Here is an 18,317-nt window from a genome sequence, read left to right as displayed (position 1 = left end):
TACCTTTCTCTTAGAGAGTGAGAATTCCTTTTCACAAAGTTTACAGTGTGTTGCTTCTTTGTCTTTCAACCAAACCAGTCCCTAGTAAGAGGAAAAATATGAGTATTAATACTCAAGTTGGTTACTAAAAATTACATGTGAAAACATTTTTGACCAAGAGCATTTTATAGGAATATATGTGTACATGAACCAAAAATGAATCCTTCTCTTTGACAGATATACTGGAAATAGTTGTAGATTAAACAAGGGTGGAATTTGCTTCAAAATAATCTGGGTAAGGAAGAAGGGACATGGGTTGAGTATAAATAAAGGAACATTGGCCATATATTGATGAATAGTGAAACTGGATAATGGTTCATTTTACTCTTCTCTTTAAAACAGAATATTTGAATATTTCCATGACATGTTTTTAACAAAAATCCATTATGGATAGTAATTCTCTTTAAGGAAAGGACCCTGAAGAATATTTACTTACAAATCATTTAAGGATAAGTTTTCATTATGTGAAATGCATATGAGTTTGTCATTATGTATCCCTTATACACAGTGAATCCACAAAATTTGAAGAGAATTTGGAAGTCAGATGATTCAGTTCATTATTTTAGGTAAACTTCACCTTAAATTTAGTTCTACACTGCTATTAATTTCCCTCACCTTCTGTAACTCACAAATAATAGTTACTATGTAAACTTTAGTAGTAAATGTAAGTAGTCTTAAACAAGTGGAAGTTAACTTGATACCTAAAATTTATAATGACCCATTCTTAACTAACCAAGCTCTTGGCTAGAAAAAGCATTTTTTTTCCCTATGAAAGCAACTTTGTTAGGTGGTGCCATTTTATATTGAGAAGACCTGAGTGAAAGAAGAGTCCTCTGCTTCTGATTAATCTCAGCACAATTCCCTTTTCGGAAACAGCCCACTATCACTGCTTCCAAAGAACCAAGTATATCTGATTCCAACTTGGGAGGAGCAACTGCCACCTACAACAGTGTACCTCTAAGGCATTAGGACCTTTACCAGCTAATGAGATAAAAATCTTCCAAGCAGAAGGGCCCACAGACATATTCTCAAAAGCTTGAATTGTCTTGAAAGCCTTTTCTACCTCACAGAATTCTTTGAAGAAAGTAAGATGAAAAAAGGACTAAGCATTCACAGATCAAGATCACAAGGCTAATATCAGCTATTTTTATTTTATAGTCTTAATAACCAGCACCTATTATCTGATATAGCAAAAGTAAGACAGATGGTGTTGGGTTACTGCACTTCAGGCAGTCTAAGGCTCCTTAGAACACAGGATTGTAAGAAGTGAAGGTTTAAAAAAACCAAACCAAAACAAAAAAAAACTTAGATAGCTTATATCAGACATACCAGCAGAGTCAGATAACTTGAATCCTGGAATTTTTTTTAAAGCAAGACGGGGGCCTTAAAGATAATTCAATCCAACTTGAACACCACAAAAAGGAAAGTGATTTGCCAAATGTCCCAAAGCTACCTAGTGGAAGCAACTTTGCTTCCTGCCCAGCTATATTTGTAAGGGATGGAGAGCCTGATGTGAAGCAGATTTCCAAGCAGCATCATTTGATTCAGAAGTAACTTTTGACATCAGGGTTGAGCTTCCAACTTTATTTCCAGACTTATTTTAATTTTAATTTGACTGAACTTACCCTGCCCCTTTCCCAAGGAGAAAAGCTGTACACTGTAGGGTAAGCCTAGTGTATTAGCTGGAAGGGACCTCAGAGATCAGCACCTTCAAGCTTTCATCTTACAGATAAGAAAACCTGAGATCCAGAGAGCTGAACTTCCTTCCTCAATGAAACAAAGCTGTTTAGAAGCAGAGCCAAAACTAGAAGGGAGCAAGCTATTGCTCTACAAACAAATGGCTATTTTTCTCTTTCCAGTTCCAGAGTGTCAGCCAGCCAGCCCACATCCTCCAAACAGGATATTAGAGGATCCTTCTCTGGAAAAAGTTAACTGCCCCAGAGAGAAGTCTTGTAGATACTAACATTAGGAAAGGATACCCAACAGTTTGGTAGTTAACATATTTCTCTGTGGCTGAGGCCTTACAGTCTACTACAACGCACCCCCATGCACCTAACCAACACACACAGGGCTTCCAAGATTTTTTGTGCCTTTTACTGAAATTGGGAGGTTATCTAACATTTGAGGAATGATTTGGGCATGAGGTTCTCCACCCAAAGAAACAAATCCAACGGGACTTCCTGGTGGCGCAGTGGTTAAGAATCTGCCTGCCAATGCAGGGGACATGCGTTCAATCCCTGGTTTGGGAAGATCCCACATGCTGCGAAGCAACTAAGCCTGTGCACCACAACTGCTGAAGCCTGCGTGCTCTAGGGCCACAACTACTGAGCCCACATGCTTCAACTACTGAGGCCACATGCTGCAATTACTGACACCTATGCACCTAGAGCCCATGCTCTGCAACAAGAGAAGCCACCCCAATGATAAGCCCGCGCACCACAACTAGAGAAAGCCGGCATGCAGCAACGAAGACCTAATACAGCCAAAAAATTTTTTAAATAAAAATAAACATTAAAAAAAGAAGAAGAAACAAATCCAAGAAAGGAATTCAGAAGAAACAGAATGGCAGTAGCAAAAGAAAACTTTAAAGAAATTATAATGAATACCCTCAGAGATAAAATAACAGGATGCCATTTTAAAAAGGAAAAATGAGCAAATAAGAGCCTGCTGAATATTAAAAATAGGGTAGCAGAAATAAAAAGTCTCACAGAAGGTCGAACCCAAATCCAGCCAAGCCTTCAGATTTAATTTCCAGTTTACAGGCTTAAATAAGGGGACTGAGGAACAAATTTAAGACTACTATGAACAAGCAATCAGATAAAATCTGAAATGTGAGAAATTGTAGGATAGCTGTTCCAGACCCATCAACTGGACAATAGTAAGGACCAAAAATAAAAAATAAAAAAGACAAAGTCGCATATAAATCCACTTTCATACATATAAAAACAGGGAAATCTGGATAATATTTTGTTAAAGCTAGATATGAATGATAAAACTATAAGAAAAACAATAATGATTAACAAAAAATAGAGGACTATTACTATAAAGAGGGGAATGCAATCAGGGAGCACACATGTTCTATTATAAGCTAAAATAGGGTATGCCAGTGTTTTTAAGTTGTACAGTATGTGTCCTCTTTTGCATATACGAAATATATTTAACAGTGAAAAAATTTTACATATTTGAAAAAATGACAGTTGGGTAGACATCCCTACGTATCTCTTTAAAAAGTGCGAGAGCAGAATAAAGGCATATAGATTCATAAAATCTTTACCTTCATTTACCATTTTCTAGGAGGCTACTAAGGAAGCATTGCCCAATGGGAATTCCCTGGTTGTCCAGTGGTTAGGACTCCACACTGTCACTGCAGAGGGCCAGGGTTCAATCCCTGGTTGGGGAACTAAAATCCCACAAGCTGCATGGCATGGCCAAAAAAAAAAAAGGGTTGAAAGAATGAATGGCAGGGACTTCCCTGGTGGCTCAGTGGTTAAGAATCCACCTGCCAAGGCAGGGAACCAGGTTCGATCCCTGGTCCAGGAAGTTCCTACAAGCCGCAGAGCAACTAAGCCCATGTGCCACAACTACTCAGCCTGCACTCTAGACCCCGTGAGCCACAACTACTGAAGCCTGTTCACCTTGAGCCTGTGCTCTGCAACAAGAGAATCCACCACGAGAAGCCTGCGCATCACAATGAAGAGTAGTCCCCGCTTACCGCAACTAGAAGAAAGCCCACGTGCAGCAACAAGGACGCAGTACAGCAGCCAATTAATAAATAAATAAGTATTTAAAAAAAAAAAAAGAATGAATGGCAGCAAAGGGAAATGCTAAGACAAGGGTGACCAGACCAGACAGGAGCAGTAAAGCGAGAACTCCAGGAGGGATGACTCCGATGGAAAAAGAAAGAACTAGCCAATTACCTGATTCATTTTACCATGTGTAAATCTTTTATTAAGAAGCATTTTACAGAAGTGTTTGAAGGTATTAGAAAATTCTGATGCTCAAATACAACTAAACTTAAAAGGGGGTGGCAGGGAGAGTAAATATTAACTCTAGAGGAAATAAAAAATAAAAACTCTAGAGGAAATAAAAAGTAGTTCAAGAAAGAATATATAATTGCAATATACTACCTGGCCCAGCAAGGAACAATATTTAAATAGTCATAATAAAGAATATACAGTAAATAAATTTCACAAAAACTTTTACTTAATTATACTGGGAGGGCAGTGAAGAGAAGACAGGCCAGGGTGAGAGGGAGCAAAACTCCTCATCCACCATGCTAAGGCGGTAACAGATAGGTCTACATACTATTTAAGATATAGGGGAATAAATGCCAGAAGAAGCAATTAAAGGAACTGAAAGTAGCCCCTTCTAGTGGCAGGAGCTGGGATGAATAAGGGACCAGAAGGTAAAAAACAAGAGACGGCTTCCATTTTTGTTTTTTAAAGTCTTCCTAGTACAATTTGACTTTTAAATTACTTTCATGTAACACTTTGATAAATGAAATGGGTAGCTTGTGTGGTAGGAAGCCATCTGTCATTGCAGTACTCACACAGGGACTATATTTTCTCCTGTGTTGTAAAGAAATTCTTGCATCCAGATATATTCAGAACCATATACTAATAGTACCAAATCACTTTCACATACATTCACCTACTCAATCTTCAAAGCAACCAACCCCTATGCAAAATCAGAAGCCAATTTCAGAAGAGAAAACTGAGACTCTATGGGGATATGTGACTTGATGAAGGTCAAAAACTAATAAGTAATAGGGACTTTCCTGGTAGTGCAGTGGTTAAGAATCCGCCTGCCCATGCAGGGAACATGGGTTCGAGCCTTGGTCCAGGAAGATCCCATATGCTGTGGAGCAACTAAGCCCATGTGCCACAACTACTGAGCCCGTGTGCTGCAACTACTGAAGCCCTCGAGCCTAGAGTCCGTGCTCCTTGACAAGAGAAGCCACCACAATGAAAAGTAGCCCCAGCTCGCTGCAACTAGAGAAAGCCTGCGCACAACAACGAAGACCCAATGCAGCCAAAAGGAAGAAGAAAAAAAAACTAAAAAAACAAACTAATAAGGATAGACTGGTACAGGAACTTAAGGATTATCAAATTCAAAGGCAATTTCACTCTATCAAGCCACACTTTGTAGGAAAGTGGACAAAATTATTTCCACGGTCATTTCCAACATGAGGAATTTTAATAATGTGTTCTAGAGGCATAGGGAAGAGCTGGACCCCCTCATACAAGCTCCCCATTCAGTTCTTCTGCCTCTATATATCCTAGGATTCAATAACAGTACACAGGGCCTTACCTTCTATTGGAGACTTTCACATGTATCCATATCTTCCTACTTGAGGAAAATACTTTTACTCACCTGCAATGCTTTGTTGGCTTCTTTTATATCTTCTATTTTAAGTTTTGATCTAAAAAGATTATAAATAGGTCCAAATTTCAGTACACATTTTAAAATACAGAACATCTAGTAATTCATTACAAAGGTATTGAATTTTCATAGGATATAAAATTGTATGATCTTCTTTAGCTAGTAGGATTATATTTAATATTTTCCTACATTTCCAAAATGTCCTAAAGCAAAAAATAGTTTTGAGATTTAAAATTTGCTTTTTTAAAGAAAGAATATTGCCATTTTCATGTGGTTATGACTTTAATGATAGCTATCATTTACTGGAAAGAATAGCATTTGCAGAATACTACATTTGGAAGGGTCCTGGTAATTTCTTTTTTAAACTAAAAGTTTTTCTTCTAGGAATTTAAGCCTCAGTGAGGAAAAGGAAAAAGCTGGTTTTCATCCTTTAGGGATTTTAAATTGTCAGTCATTATGACACAGATTAGTCTAGATTTTCTTCCTTGAATATTTCATCCTAATATTTCATAATGTTCCATGTTTTCTTCAAATATGAATAGTTCATTTGTTTAATCCTCAAATTAGATAGTCTATCTACTATAATTATAACATTCAGAAGAATAATTAACATTTAAAGCCTTTTAAAATCTATCAAAATTTCTCTTTATAAGAATCCTTCCATAAGAAACCAATTAAGAGTAAATATTTCATTGTTAAAAGTATTTTTCTAATTAAAATTAATCATTTACATTTAAAATTGCTGGTTCAGAAAGTAAGCACTGGAAAGTAACTTTCAAATCCATCCTACTCATCAACTGATATTCTGCTTGTGATGAGGAAAGGCATTGTGCTAGGTGCTTTCACATATTTATTCTGTTAACCAGAAGAAGAACCCTATATGGATTTTATAACTGTCCAACTTACAAATGGAGAAATGGGCTTAAAGAAGTTAAATAAACAGCACTAAGTCACAAAGCTGATAAACCCAAGCAGGGATACTTATTCCTGTGAGTGATATTAATGAATACTAATTTTTAAATTTAGTCATAGCTTGAAAATGCAGATCTTGAATGGTAAGCTTAAAAACTATTTTCTGAAATATTTTCCCTTTCAACAAAATTAAATATGTTTCATACTATCCCCCCTTCCAACCCCATTTTATTTTATAAATGTAAAAAAATTTTTTGACCACACCGTGTGGCATGCAGGATCTTATTTCCCTGACCAGGGATCAAACCTGTGCCCCCTGCAGTGGAAGCATAGAGTCCTAACCACTGGACCACCAGGGAATTCCCCAAACCCCATTTTAAATAACACCCAAATGGTCTATATAAAGCCTAAAGCCAATTCTGGTAAATTAGGAGCAAAGGTTAAAATATTGGTCCAAACTCAGTCCCTCATCATCAGCAAATTTTTCTTTTTTATTCTTATCTGAAGGTGACTGACAGCAATGGCTAAATTAGTCATGCTGCTAATCTACCTCCAAAGGTTTATTTAGCACATCAGAAATACCTTTTCTCCTGACAAAGAAAAAAAGACAATGAAATGTGTGCACAACAAATTTTTAAAGAGATATCATCAGGTACTTCCCTGGTGGTCCAGTGGTTAAGATTCTGCAGTTCCACAGCAGGGATCGTGGGTGTCATCCCTAGTCGGGGAACTAAGATCCCACATGCGGCCGTGTGGCAAAAAAAATTAATAAAGAGGTAACATCATTCTGTATATTAGGGAAGAATGTATTTTTACTTAATTTCAATCTGATAACAATCATAGGAGTAAGAGGATAAAGAGGAAGGGCAAAAGTGTCTAAGCAACTAAACGTGTACAAAAACATAGGGGCCACTGATCTCTTCTCCAGCTCTGATTAAATTCTTATCACTGCAGAAGAGAACCAGAGTTGAGGAAGGATAAAATATATTCTGTTTCAGAAGCAGTAAAGGAAAATAAATCTGAAACATAAAAATTCAAACATCAGCAAGGAAAAAATATATCAAAAATGAAACTAAAAGACAACAAACATAAAAAAAGATGTACACTTGTACAACAAATAATTTACAAAGATCCCATAAGAAAAATATGAGCAATCCAACCAAATAAAATGTGCAAAGGATACGAACAGGCGGTTTACAGAAAATGAAATACAAATGGAACACAAATTTAGATGCTTAAGCCTGCTCACAGTTAAAGAAATACCAATCAAAACACAAGATTTTCAGCTGTCAGACTGGCAAAAACAGGCACTCTCTCCTACTAGAGGGGGTCTAACATCAGAGATGGTGGGTAATCTGGCAGTAACAAAAATTTTTTAAATTTATTTTTATGTTTTTATTACATAAGTTCAGGTATAAAACATATTTCTGTATACACTACAGAGTGATTACCACCAAAAGTCTAGTTACCATCCACCACCATAATCAAAAAAATTAAAAAAAAAAAAAAAAAATTTAAAGCACATTCTTTTTGACCAGCAATCACCTCTAGGAACTCACTCTTCACATATACTCATTAAAGTATATCAAGATATACAAACACACACATACAAGGATACAGAAGCATGTTTATAAAAGAAAAACATTAGAAACAACTTCAATTAAAGCACATTCATCCTACGGAATATCTTTATGTAATGGTATGGAAAAACCTCTTTTAACTCATTTTCTTTTTTTTTTAAGTTCATATTCTTAAGTAAAAAAACAAAAAACCCCACCACATACACATGCACATACACACACTTCAACAAACTTCAAAAGAACATGCATAGAGTGCAATCACACAGGGATCAGGTATGCAGTCAGTATACAAGGGAAAAATTTAGTAGTCAAAACAACCCTTAAAAATTCCTTAAATAGCCCATAACATTCGGTATAGATTTTTGACTATATCTAACCTTGAGCAGTAATTTTCATGCAAGCTATAATCTGAGAATCATCAAACCAGACTAAGGGAAAAAGGAAAACAACGGAATTCTTAATTCAGCTATCTGGACATCTCAATGATCATGCCTTTAATACAACTATAAAGTCTCTAGTACTGAGTGGGAGATGGGTGAAAAGTAACACACATTCCTTGTTTTACTATTCTAACCTTCTAACCTATTTTAATATTAAACCTTTAGGATCTTAAAATAAATGTAAACATATTTATTTTTTTGTTGTGGGGATTGTTCACTGTTGAGTCCCTAGCACTTAGACTAGTGCCTGGCACATAGTATTTGTCAGATGAATAAATGGGAAATGAGCACCTGATTTGGCTCAAAGTGTTCAATAAATGGATGCCAGATTAGAATAAAAATCTTGCTTATCAAAATCACAATGTAAACTGTTCTCTGACTTTGCAGAAACAAAAACATCTTTATCTTTCTGAGAGCTAGTATTTCCTTTTGTGGTTTTAGGGAACTACTCTTTTATTTTTTCTTTGGCTGTGCCATGCGGCATGCAGGATCTTAGTTCCCTGACCAGGAATTGAACCCTCATCTCCTGCAGTGGAAGTGCAGAGTCTTAACCACTGGGCCGCCAGGGAAGTCCCCTTTTGGTGCTCTTTGAATCTTCTAACCATATAAAACATCAAAGGTCCTTATATAGGTGATAGGATTATGGGTCATTGTAGCTTTCTTTTATTTTTCTGTATTAAAAAAAAATGACACTTGCTTTTTTTTAATGTGACACTCAGTGAATTAAACCTTCCAGAGATTTAACAATATGTTCAATCAGGGCACAAAGATGGAGCTAATGCAAAACACAGACCATGTGGACAAAAAGGAAAATGTGAGAAAGAACGCCATTTCTCCTTCATAGAAACCCAATAACACTTCATTGCAACAGAACCAACCACACTGTACGAAGTTAAGCCTCAACTCCAGATGGCATCAAACACTATTCACTTTTCACAATGCTGGCTCCTTCTCAAAACAGTCTGAAAAAGATCTCTCCACATATTTTGAAATTTTGACTTTTGTTCTGAGAAAAATATATTACATGAAATTCTGAATTCTCTGACTTGAAAAAATTAAAGTCAGATTTCATCTACTCAAAAACGTTTAGAGCTAAGACCTACTAAAATGAACATAACTTTAAAAAAAAATCTCTCTAATCCACACCCTTATTTGTTAATCTTTAAAGTTTTTGTTTGGCTTTGTTTTTAATAGTTGATATCTTTCTTTTTTATATTTAAACTTTTCTGCCTACTTGGTTTGGCACACTCATAACTTAATAAAAGTCAATGACTACTTAGCTGAAGGGAAAAAGAGAAATTACTCGCTAAGTTTGTTGCCAAGTTCTTGAAGAGCTTGCTCCTGTTCGTGATATATTTTTTTCAACTGCTGATTTTCATCCTGGAGGTTAAGGAACTCCTTCAAAACAATAAAAGACAAAAAATGCAATTTAAAAGAAACAAACTCCACACTGTGTACATAAAATTAAAGGATAGGAATGTATCCTTCAGCTTTTCATAAAAATAGCTGCTCTATCAACTATTTTCCATTCATTTAATCTCCTTACTGATATTTTTAAAGATGACCAGTATACTCTGTTCCCTTGGTATAAATATAAATTATGATTTGATTCTCTTTTTAAATAACTTAACAGTAATCCAGCTAGAATTTTTTAAAGTTTTATCACCATTATTTACTTTTTTAAGAATAATGATTTGTTGGGTCTCATTTCTAAGGTGAGATAAGGTGTCTTTCTCCTTTTGAAGATCTTCCTGCAAAGTCTGCCTCCATTCCTTCTCAATCTTCAGATCAGTTTCCAGTTGCACCCTTGAATGACAAATAATACAGAGAAGTTCAGTGCTATTTCTCACATGACAGTTGTATGTATTCTTTATTAAAAGCATTTCTTTAGTTGATAACTTTCATCTTAGTAATGCAATTCTTCAGGTATTTTCTTTCACAAATATTTTTTTAGAAAACAAGTTCAGTAGCACAGGGTTTTCAGATCTCAAAGTGTCAGTTAATTTGTCAATCACAAAAACCTCTTGCTAAATGACAACTTGTCATTTATTAATTCCGTATACATAAATGCTATATAAGCATGGAAAATGCCTGGAAGGGCACACCATACTATTAAGACTGGTTATATCTTAGAAATGGAACCATGTTCTGTGCCATGAGAAAATTTTTACAACAAAGTAATGAAAAGTATTGTTCTGATATAAGAATCACAGCAACCACTAAATCAATTCAACATCAGAAACAGAAAAATCAGGCCTGCTGCCAAGTGCTACTTTGCAGATTACTGTTGGAAGCTGACCCATTATAGGACAGATCTAAGACTAAGGAGACACTAGAGGAAAATTCACACTGCCTGAAAATGCCAGTTCACATTTGAAAGCACTATTTCATTCAAGCAGGTGCTTGTCAGAAAAACAAAAGTAGTCAACTTCTTATATTTTAGGAAACCCTCAAAAATAATTTCAATAATTATTGCTCATAAGTAGTTGTAACAGGTGAGGTACATACCAATAATGCTATAGTTCCTAATACTATACATTTTAATTGTAATGTTAGGTCAAAATATTGAGAATATCACAGTGGTACATTTTAATTTTTCGTGTTAATATGATTCCTTTTGTTTCCTCATAAAGTTAGCATTTCCATCTACAGCCAAATTATTTTCAGTGAAGCAAATTTCAGATTTTATAATTCAGGTTGAAGAGACAAGATACCTCAAAATGGAATTTACAAATTGTTGATAAACACTATTCACCACAAATTTAAAAGGGACAGGTATATGTTACTAACACTGAAGTAAGCAAAGTACAGAATGCATTGTTGAGTGGCCTCATTATCCAGAATTAGAAAAAAATGAGTGAAAAAGCAAAGGAAAAAATCTGTTATTATTTTAAATATATTGTCAAAACAGATGTTGACCACCAAGGGCAGAAACCATAAAGGAAAGAAAAGGAAAAATATAACTCTATAAAAAATATAAAATGTCTAAATGAAAAAAACCACTATGAACAAAGTTTAAAAATAAACTATAAACTTAAAAAAACATTTTCATTATATGTGAAAGATCCAGAGTAAATACATAAAAGAGCTCTTATAAATAAATATTAAAAAACTGTACACCACAGAGGAAAAAATAGAGGATGTGAACTGGCAATTCACAAAATAAAGAAATACAAAAGGCTACCACCAGTGATCAAAGATATGCAAACTCAAACAGTAAAGTACAATTTTTCAGGCTAAATGATTCCTTTAGGTTAAGTGAGCTACAAAGGTGTAGACCTACAGTAATTGATATGATACAATGTCCATGATGTAGTAAATACAATAAACAAGATACTAAAGAGCATGTAGCATGACCCTCTTTCTATTGATAAAAAGCAAAACATATCTATGCATACCAAAATGGATGTTCATCAAAATGTTAAAAAAAGGTATATCCAGGGAATTGCCTGGTTGTCCAGTGGTTAGGACACTGCACTTTCACTGCAGGGGGCACAGATTTGATCCCTGGTAGGGAACTAACATCCTTCATGCTGCACGGCACAGCAAAAAAAAAAAAAAAAAAAGGTATATCCGATTTTCATTTTCTTCACTTTTTTCCATATTTTCTTACATTTTGCCAACAGCATGTAATGTTTTCATAACCAGAAACCAAAAAAAGTTATTTCCATTTTAGATGAAAAAATGGAATTTGCTTTTCTTGGACAAAGTTCCAACTGCCTATTTCTATAGAAACAGTTCCAATTTTTCTGAGCCATCAGGGATCCCCTTGATCTCCAAATTGTTAACATGTTTATGCTCTACCAAAATGGCACCAAATGAGAAACAAAATTGCTTTCATGGTTTCAGCAGGGACAAACATCTTCTCTCCGCAGCTGTACCCAAGTGCTATTGAGTAGGTTAGCCCTATAGGGAAAGGACCAGGTTCCTGGAGCATTATTTGGGTCATCCTTTGGGCAGGGATTATATAGAGGCATCACTGTAGAATAAATATCAGACTTGTCTTACCTATACTTTTTGTCAAACTCTAGAAAAGTGATTCAGTAACACAGAGTACTAAAGTTTCAACACTGTATTCTATGGACTGGTAAACTGTCCCAGTCTTGCTTTTCACGTTTTTCCATCTGGCAGGGCACAGGGAACAACAAAACCCTTGGCACCATAAAGAAACCTGATGACTTAAATGTTCCTTGTGTTTTCTGTTGCCAAGGGTGTCTTGAAAGTGCTTTTGTGAAAGTCTTAAAATTAGAAAATGTTTGTTTGCCGAGTGGTTTCTGGGGCGGGGGGGGGGGGGGTTGAGGGGTGAGGGGTGGGGGTGCGGTTTAGTTTCTCAATATACAAATGATGCAAGTTTCCAACCAAGGTAATATTCCCTGGCCTAAAAAGCTTATTCTACATACCAATTTCTCAACATTTTATTTTTGTGGTAGATTTAAAAGGAACTTAATTCAGTTCTGGACAAGGTGGAGTAACCACATTTCTACTTATCCTTCCAATTAAGTACAGTTAAAAACCCTAGACATTATAGTTAAACAAACAAAAGAATATTCTGAAAGGGGGAGAGAAGAAAGCAGACCAGCTAGGAACCCCAAGATTCAAGGAATAACATGATGATGAGTTCCCTGAGGCTTCTTTTTGCCTCTCTTTATAGCTCAGATTGGATGCTGAAGAAGCCCGTAACCCACAAACAGCCCCAAGAAAAGCCTACTCTCCCCTGCCAAAGAGCTAGGAAGAAGCAGCCTAGTATGACAGGAACCTTTTCAACAATAAATGCCCTATTCCAAAAAAAACACCAGAGGAAAAAATCATGCCCACCCTAATCACTGTCAGCAGAAGCCAAGTGGGGAGCCTAACTTCTACCCTCACCTGACAACAACGAGGTATCCCTCCCATTTCCCACTGTGGTAGTATCAGAGAAAACCAAGTGGGGAGCCTGGACTTTTTACCACCACCCAGCAGTAATGAGGTATCTCTCCCCGTCATCCACCTCTACGGTATTAGTGGAAGTCACACGGAGAGCCTGGACTTTTAACCTCATGCATCAATAACAAGGCATTTCTCACCCTCCTCAAAGTGTCAGCAAAAGCCAAGTGGGGAGCCTAGATTTCTACCCTTGCCTGATGTCAATGAGGAACCTCTCTCACTCCCCTCCAGGGTGGTGTCAGCAGACACCAAGAGGAAAGCCTGGACGCTCCTCCCACTTGATGGTAACGTGGCACCCTTCTCCCTCTCCACAGTGTCCACGGAGACTGAGTGGAAAACACGGATTTCAATCCCTGCCCATTAGGCACCCTTCTCCTTTCCATCCAAGATGGTCCTGGGCTTCTACCCCCACTTGGTAAGAAGGGTCGTTGTCCACATTTCCCTGCTGGTGTGGTATAAGTGGAGGACTGCTAAAACATAAGATTTAAGTAAGACACAGTCTCATAACATAGTTCCTAAAATGTCCAGAATGCAATTGAAAAATACCTGTCATACCAAGACCCAGAAAAAATTCTCAGCTTGGATGAGAAAAAACAATCAACAGAAGCCAACATGTCAGATAATTTCAGATGTTGGAATTAACTGACAAGAATTTTAAAGATATATCATAAAAATGTCCCCATGACCAATTGAGGAACCCTCCTACACTGTTGGTGGGAATGTAAATTGATACAACCACCATGGAGAAGAGTATGGAAGATTCCTAAAACTAAAAATAGAACTACCATATGACCCAGCAATCCATTCCTGGGCATATACCTGGAGAAAACCATAATTCAAAAAGATACATGGGGCTTCCTAGGTGGCGCAGTGGTTAAGAATCCACCTGCCAATGCAGGGGACTCTGGTTTGATCCCTGCTCCAGGAAGATCCCACATGCCGAGGAGCAACTAAGCCCATATGCCACAACTATTGAGCCTGTGCTTTAGAGCCCATGAGCCACAACTATTGAGCCCATGTGCCGCAACTACTGAAGCCCACACACCTAGAGCCTGTGCTCTGCAATAAGAGAAGCCACGGCAATGAGGAGCCCACTCACCACAACAAAGAATAGCCCCTACTCACTGCAGCTAGAGAAAGCCCATGTGCAGCAACGAAGACCCAACACACCCAATAAATAAATAAATAATAAATAAATTTATTTTAAAAAAAAAGATACATGTACCACAAGGTTCACTGCAGCACTGTTTACAATAGCCAAGACAATGGAAACAACCTAAATGTCCATTGACAGATGAATGGATAAAGATGTGGTTTATTTATACAATGAAATATTAGCCATAAAAAAGAATGAAATAATGCCATTTGCAGCAACACGGATAGACCTAGAGATTATCATCTTCAGTGAGGTAAGCCAAAGACAAAACATCATATAATATCACTTATATCTGCAATCTTAAGAAAAAATGATACAAATAAACTTATATACAAAATAGAAATAGACCCACAGACATAGAGAACAAGATTATGGTTACCAAAGGGGAAAGAGGGGGAGTGATAAATTAAAAGTATGGGATTAACATATACATGCTACTATATATGAAATAGATAACCCACTGTAAAGCACAGGGAAGTATATTCAATATTTTGTAATAACCTATAAGGGAAAATAATCTGAAAAAATATATATGTGTATGTATAACTGAATCACTTTGCTGTACCCCTGAAACTAACACAACATTGTAAATCAACTATAGTTCAATTAAAATAAACAAAACAAAACAAAAAACTCCCAAAATGTCATTTCCTCTACCTGGAAATTCTCTCTTCTGCCCAGAAAGCAACTTAGACTCCTGTGTATCGTATCATTTGAAATACAGCTTATATTTTACCTCCTCTGAAAAAAAAAAAAGGATATGCTTGAAACAAATTAATGAATACAAAGTTTTGGAAGGAAGGAAAGAAATTTTGGAAGGGAGGAAGAGTCAAAAGGAAATCTTAGAACTGAAAAATACAATAATCTCACTGAATGGGCTCAATAGGAGAACGGAGATGATGAGGAAAGAATGAGTGAACTTAAAAACAGAACAACAGAGACTACCCAATCTGAACAACAGAAAGAAAATAGGCTAAAAAAAAAAAAAAAGAATACTATCAGGATCCTGTAGGACAATTAAAAAAAGATTTAACATTCATTATATCAGAGTCCCAGAAGGAGAGGAGAAAGCAGGTGGAACTGGAAAAAAAAATCTGAAGAAATAACGGCTGAAATTCTTCCAAATTTGGCAAAGATAAGCCTAATGAGCCAAGAAGCTGAAGCCAAAAGGATTTATCCAAAGCCCAAAAAGGATAAATCCAAAAAAAGAATCTTGAGGGTAATTAAAGGAACAATGATTCAAATGACAGTCTACCTTTCATCAGAAACTATGAAGACTGAAAGAAAGTGGCACAACACTTTACAAATACTGAAAGAAAAGAATTGTCAACTTAGAATTCTAAGGCTATTCTGAAAATATCCTTCAGAAATAAAGGTGAAATCAAGACCTTCTGAGATGAAAAAAAAAAAAACTAAGGGAATTTGTTGTCAACAGACCTATAAGAATGGCTAAATGAAGTTCTGTAGACACAAAGAAGGAAACTTGGAGCATCATGAATGAAGAAAGAACAACAGAGTTTTCTAAATTATGTTTAATGGTTGAAGCACAAACTATATCACTGTCTCATGTGGTTCTCAGTATTACATAGAGGAAATATTTAAGCAAATTATAATGTAAAAAAGAGAACGTAAAAAGACCTAAGTGGAGGTAAGTCTTCCACATTTCCCTCAAAGTAGTAAAATGTTGATACCAGTGGTGAAAAGTTGCAAATATGTGATACAATGTCTAGAGTAACCACTTAAAAAATTCTATACAAAGATATACACTAAAATATACTATAGATAAATCAAAAGGGAATTCTAAATAATGTTCAAGTAATCCATGAGAAGGGAGGAAAAATTGAAGAGAGGAATGAAAACAGAGAAAAAACAAATCACACAATAAAATAGCAGATTTAAACTCAAACATATCAACAATTACACTAAATGTAAATGGGCTAAATATATCATTAAAAGAGAGATTGGCAGAATGGATAAAAAACATGCACTATAGGAAACTTACTTCAAAAATAATGATACAGATTAGGCTGAAAGTAAAAAGATAGAAAATGTAAACATTAATCTTTTGTTTACTACATGAAAACATTAATCACAAGAAAGCAGGAGTGGCTATGTTAATATGAGATAAAGTAAACTTCAGAGCAAATAAAATTACCAGAGACAAAAGGCACATTATATAATGATAAAAAGGTCAATTCACCAAGAAGACACAGCAATCCTAAATGTGTAAGCACCAAACAACAGAACTCAGAATACAAGAAGCAAAAACTGACAGAACTAAAAGCAGAAATACATAAATCCACAATTACAGTTGGGATATTTCAACAAATCCTCTCTTGATAACTGACAGAACTACTAGACAGAAAACATCAAGAATAGAAAAAAACTTAAAACCCCCCCAATGGATTTAAAGGTAGCTTAGCAACTTATACATCATACAGGGTATGTGATCTTGCTAATGATCTGTTAAACGTAACATATAATTCTCTATTTTCTATTGTTTTGCTATTTTCTTTAATAATAAAAGTTGTACATATTTACCAGGAAAAAAAACCCTGATATTTACAAAGTAAAAAGTAAAATATCCTTGTCAATTTACCATCACTCCCTTGAGATAATCATTTCCCAGAATCTGTATTCTTTAAACTCTTTTCTATGTATATGTAAATACACATATATGCAGTTTTAATTTTATAAAAAACGGGATAATACTTAGTATACGGTCTGCAACTTGCTTTTTTCAACTCAGTGACATATACTCACATCTTTCCTAGCTGGTAATATATAGATCTATTATATGAAGTACTAATAAAAGTGTTCTCAGAAAACATCATGTTCTTTGATAATTTAAGTTCCTTGGAGTTATAAAAGCCTATTATACTCAGTATCTGGAAAGATAATGGCCATCAGATTAATGCTGAACAACAGCAAAAAGAATAAAACTCTCCTTGAGCAAGAAGATAGCAGGACAGTTGAAAGTACTCTAAACAATAAAGGAGGGGCTTCCCTGGTGGTGCAGTGGTTAAGAATCCACCTGCCAATGCCGGGGACACAAGTTCAAGCCCTGGTCGGGGAAGATCCCACATGCGACAGATCAACTGAGCCCATGCACCACAACTACTTAGCCTGCACTCTAGAGCCTACAAGCCACAACTACTGAGCCCACATGCTGCAACTACTGAAGCCTGCGCACCTAGAGCCCATGTTCTAGAAGAGAAGCCACCGTAATGAGACACCTGCACACTGCGACAAAGAGTAGCCCTGCTTGCCACAACTAGAGAAAGCCCGTGAGGAGCAACAAAAGACCCAACACAACCAAAAATTTAAAAAAATAAAATAAGTTAAAAAAACCAAAAAAATAAAGAGAACAAAAACAAAAAAGTTTTATCACAATTATGCTTTCTAGGTTTTTTTTTTTGAAGGAGAGCTATACAACCTAGCCAGCATTGTTAAATAAATGAAAATATAGGTTTTCTACCATTATGTGCAAAAAAATGGGGGGGGGGGGGGGGAATTATGTTAATACAAGTATTTGTTTCCAAGAGTGAGATACTCACAGCTGTTTCTCCTTTTGGGAGATTTGTTTCTGCAGACTGTCGAATTTACTCTGACATTCCTGTAGATATTTCTTGTCCTCATCTTCAGTGTCCATTTGCGCCTTCTCTGCTTGCTGCAATCTGGTGTAATTCAAATCAACTTTGGGTAAAACTGAGGCTAGAACTAGGGTGTAAAAGGGTGAAGAAGACAAATAAAAGAAAAATGGGGAAATAGAAACATTTCTAAATGAAAACAAAGTTTGGGGAAAAACTCACAAACTCAAACGTGAAAGAGCCACACAATGTCTAGAAATTTTGTGATTTTTTTTCAACATAATACATAATATGC

The 18,317-nt window shown here is 36.0% G+C and overlaps 1 protein-coding gene and 1 non-coding gene across 16 annotated transcripts in view; both read right to left on the bottom strand.

Annotated features, from left to right (window-relative positions):
• Positions 1 to 18,317, bottom strand: part of RUFY2 (RUN and FYVE domain containing 2) — a 92,304-nt gene that overhangs the window by 47,576 nt on the left and 26,411 nt on the right. For 13 of the 15 annotated variants that reach the window (XR_009053941.1, XM_057736534.1, XM_057736543.1 and 10 more), the window contains 5 exons: positions 17,990 to 18,109; positions 10,030 to 10,159; positions 9,657 to 9,751; positions 5,413 to 5,461; positions 4 to 81 (listed from right to left, as the gene is read on the bottom strand). Coding sequence is in view for 14 of the 15 variants with exons in the window: in XM_057736534.1 (XP_057592517.1) it covers positions 4 to 81; positions 5,413 to 5,461; positions 9,657 to 9,751; positions 10,030 to 10,159; positions 17,990 to 18,109 (472 nt within the window). In the remaining variant the exon portion in view is untranslated. Of the gene's footprint in view, positions 1 to 3; positions 82 to 5,412; positions 5,462 to 9,656; positions 9,752 to 10,029; positions 10,160 to 17,989; positions 18,153 to 18,317 lie in introns of those variants that run through there. The other 2 variants (XM_057736547.1, XM_057736545.1) reach the window with 2 other exon arrangements.
• LOC130854705 (small nucleolar RNA SNORA19) lies at positions 6,829 to 6,956 on the bottom strand. Its single transcript, XR_009054144.1, has one exon. It is a non-coding gene; the product is annotated as a small nucleolar RNA SNORA19 (small nucleolar RNA).

Source organism: Hippopotamus amphibius, chromosome 5, assembly GCF_030028045.1.
Source record: "Hippopotamus amphibius kiboko isolate mHipAmp2 chromosome 5, mHipAmp2.hap2, whole genome shotgun sequence".
NCBI classification, from domain to species: Eukaryota; Metazoa; Chordata; class Mammalia; order Artiodactyla; family Hippopotamidae; genus Hippopotamus; species Hippopotamus amphibius.
Note: the sequence above shows the minus strand (reverse complement) of the source record. Positions and strands in the feature narration are given on the sequence as shown.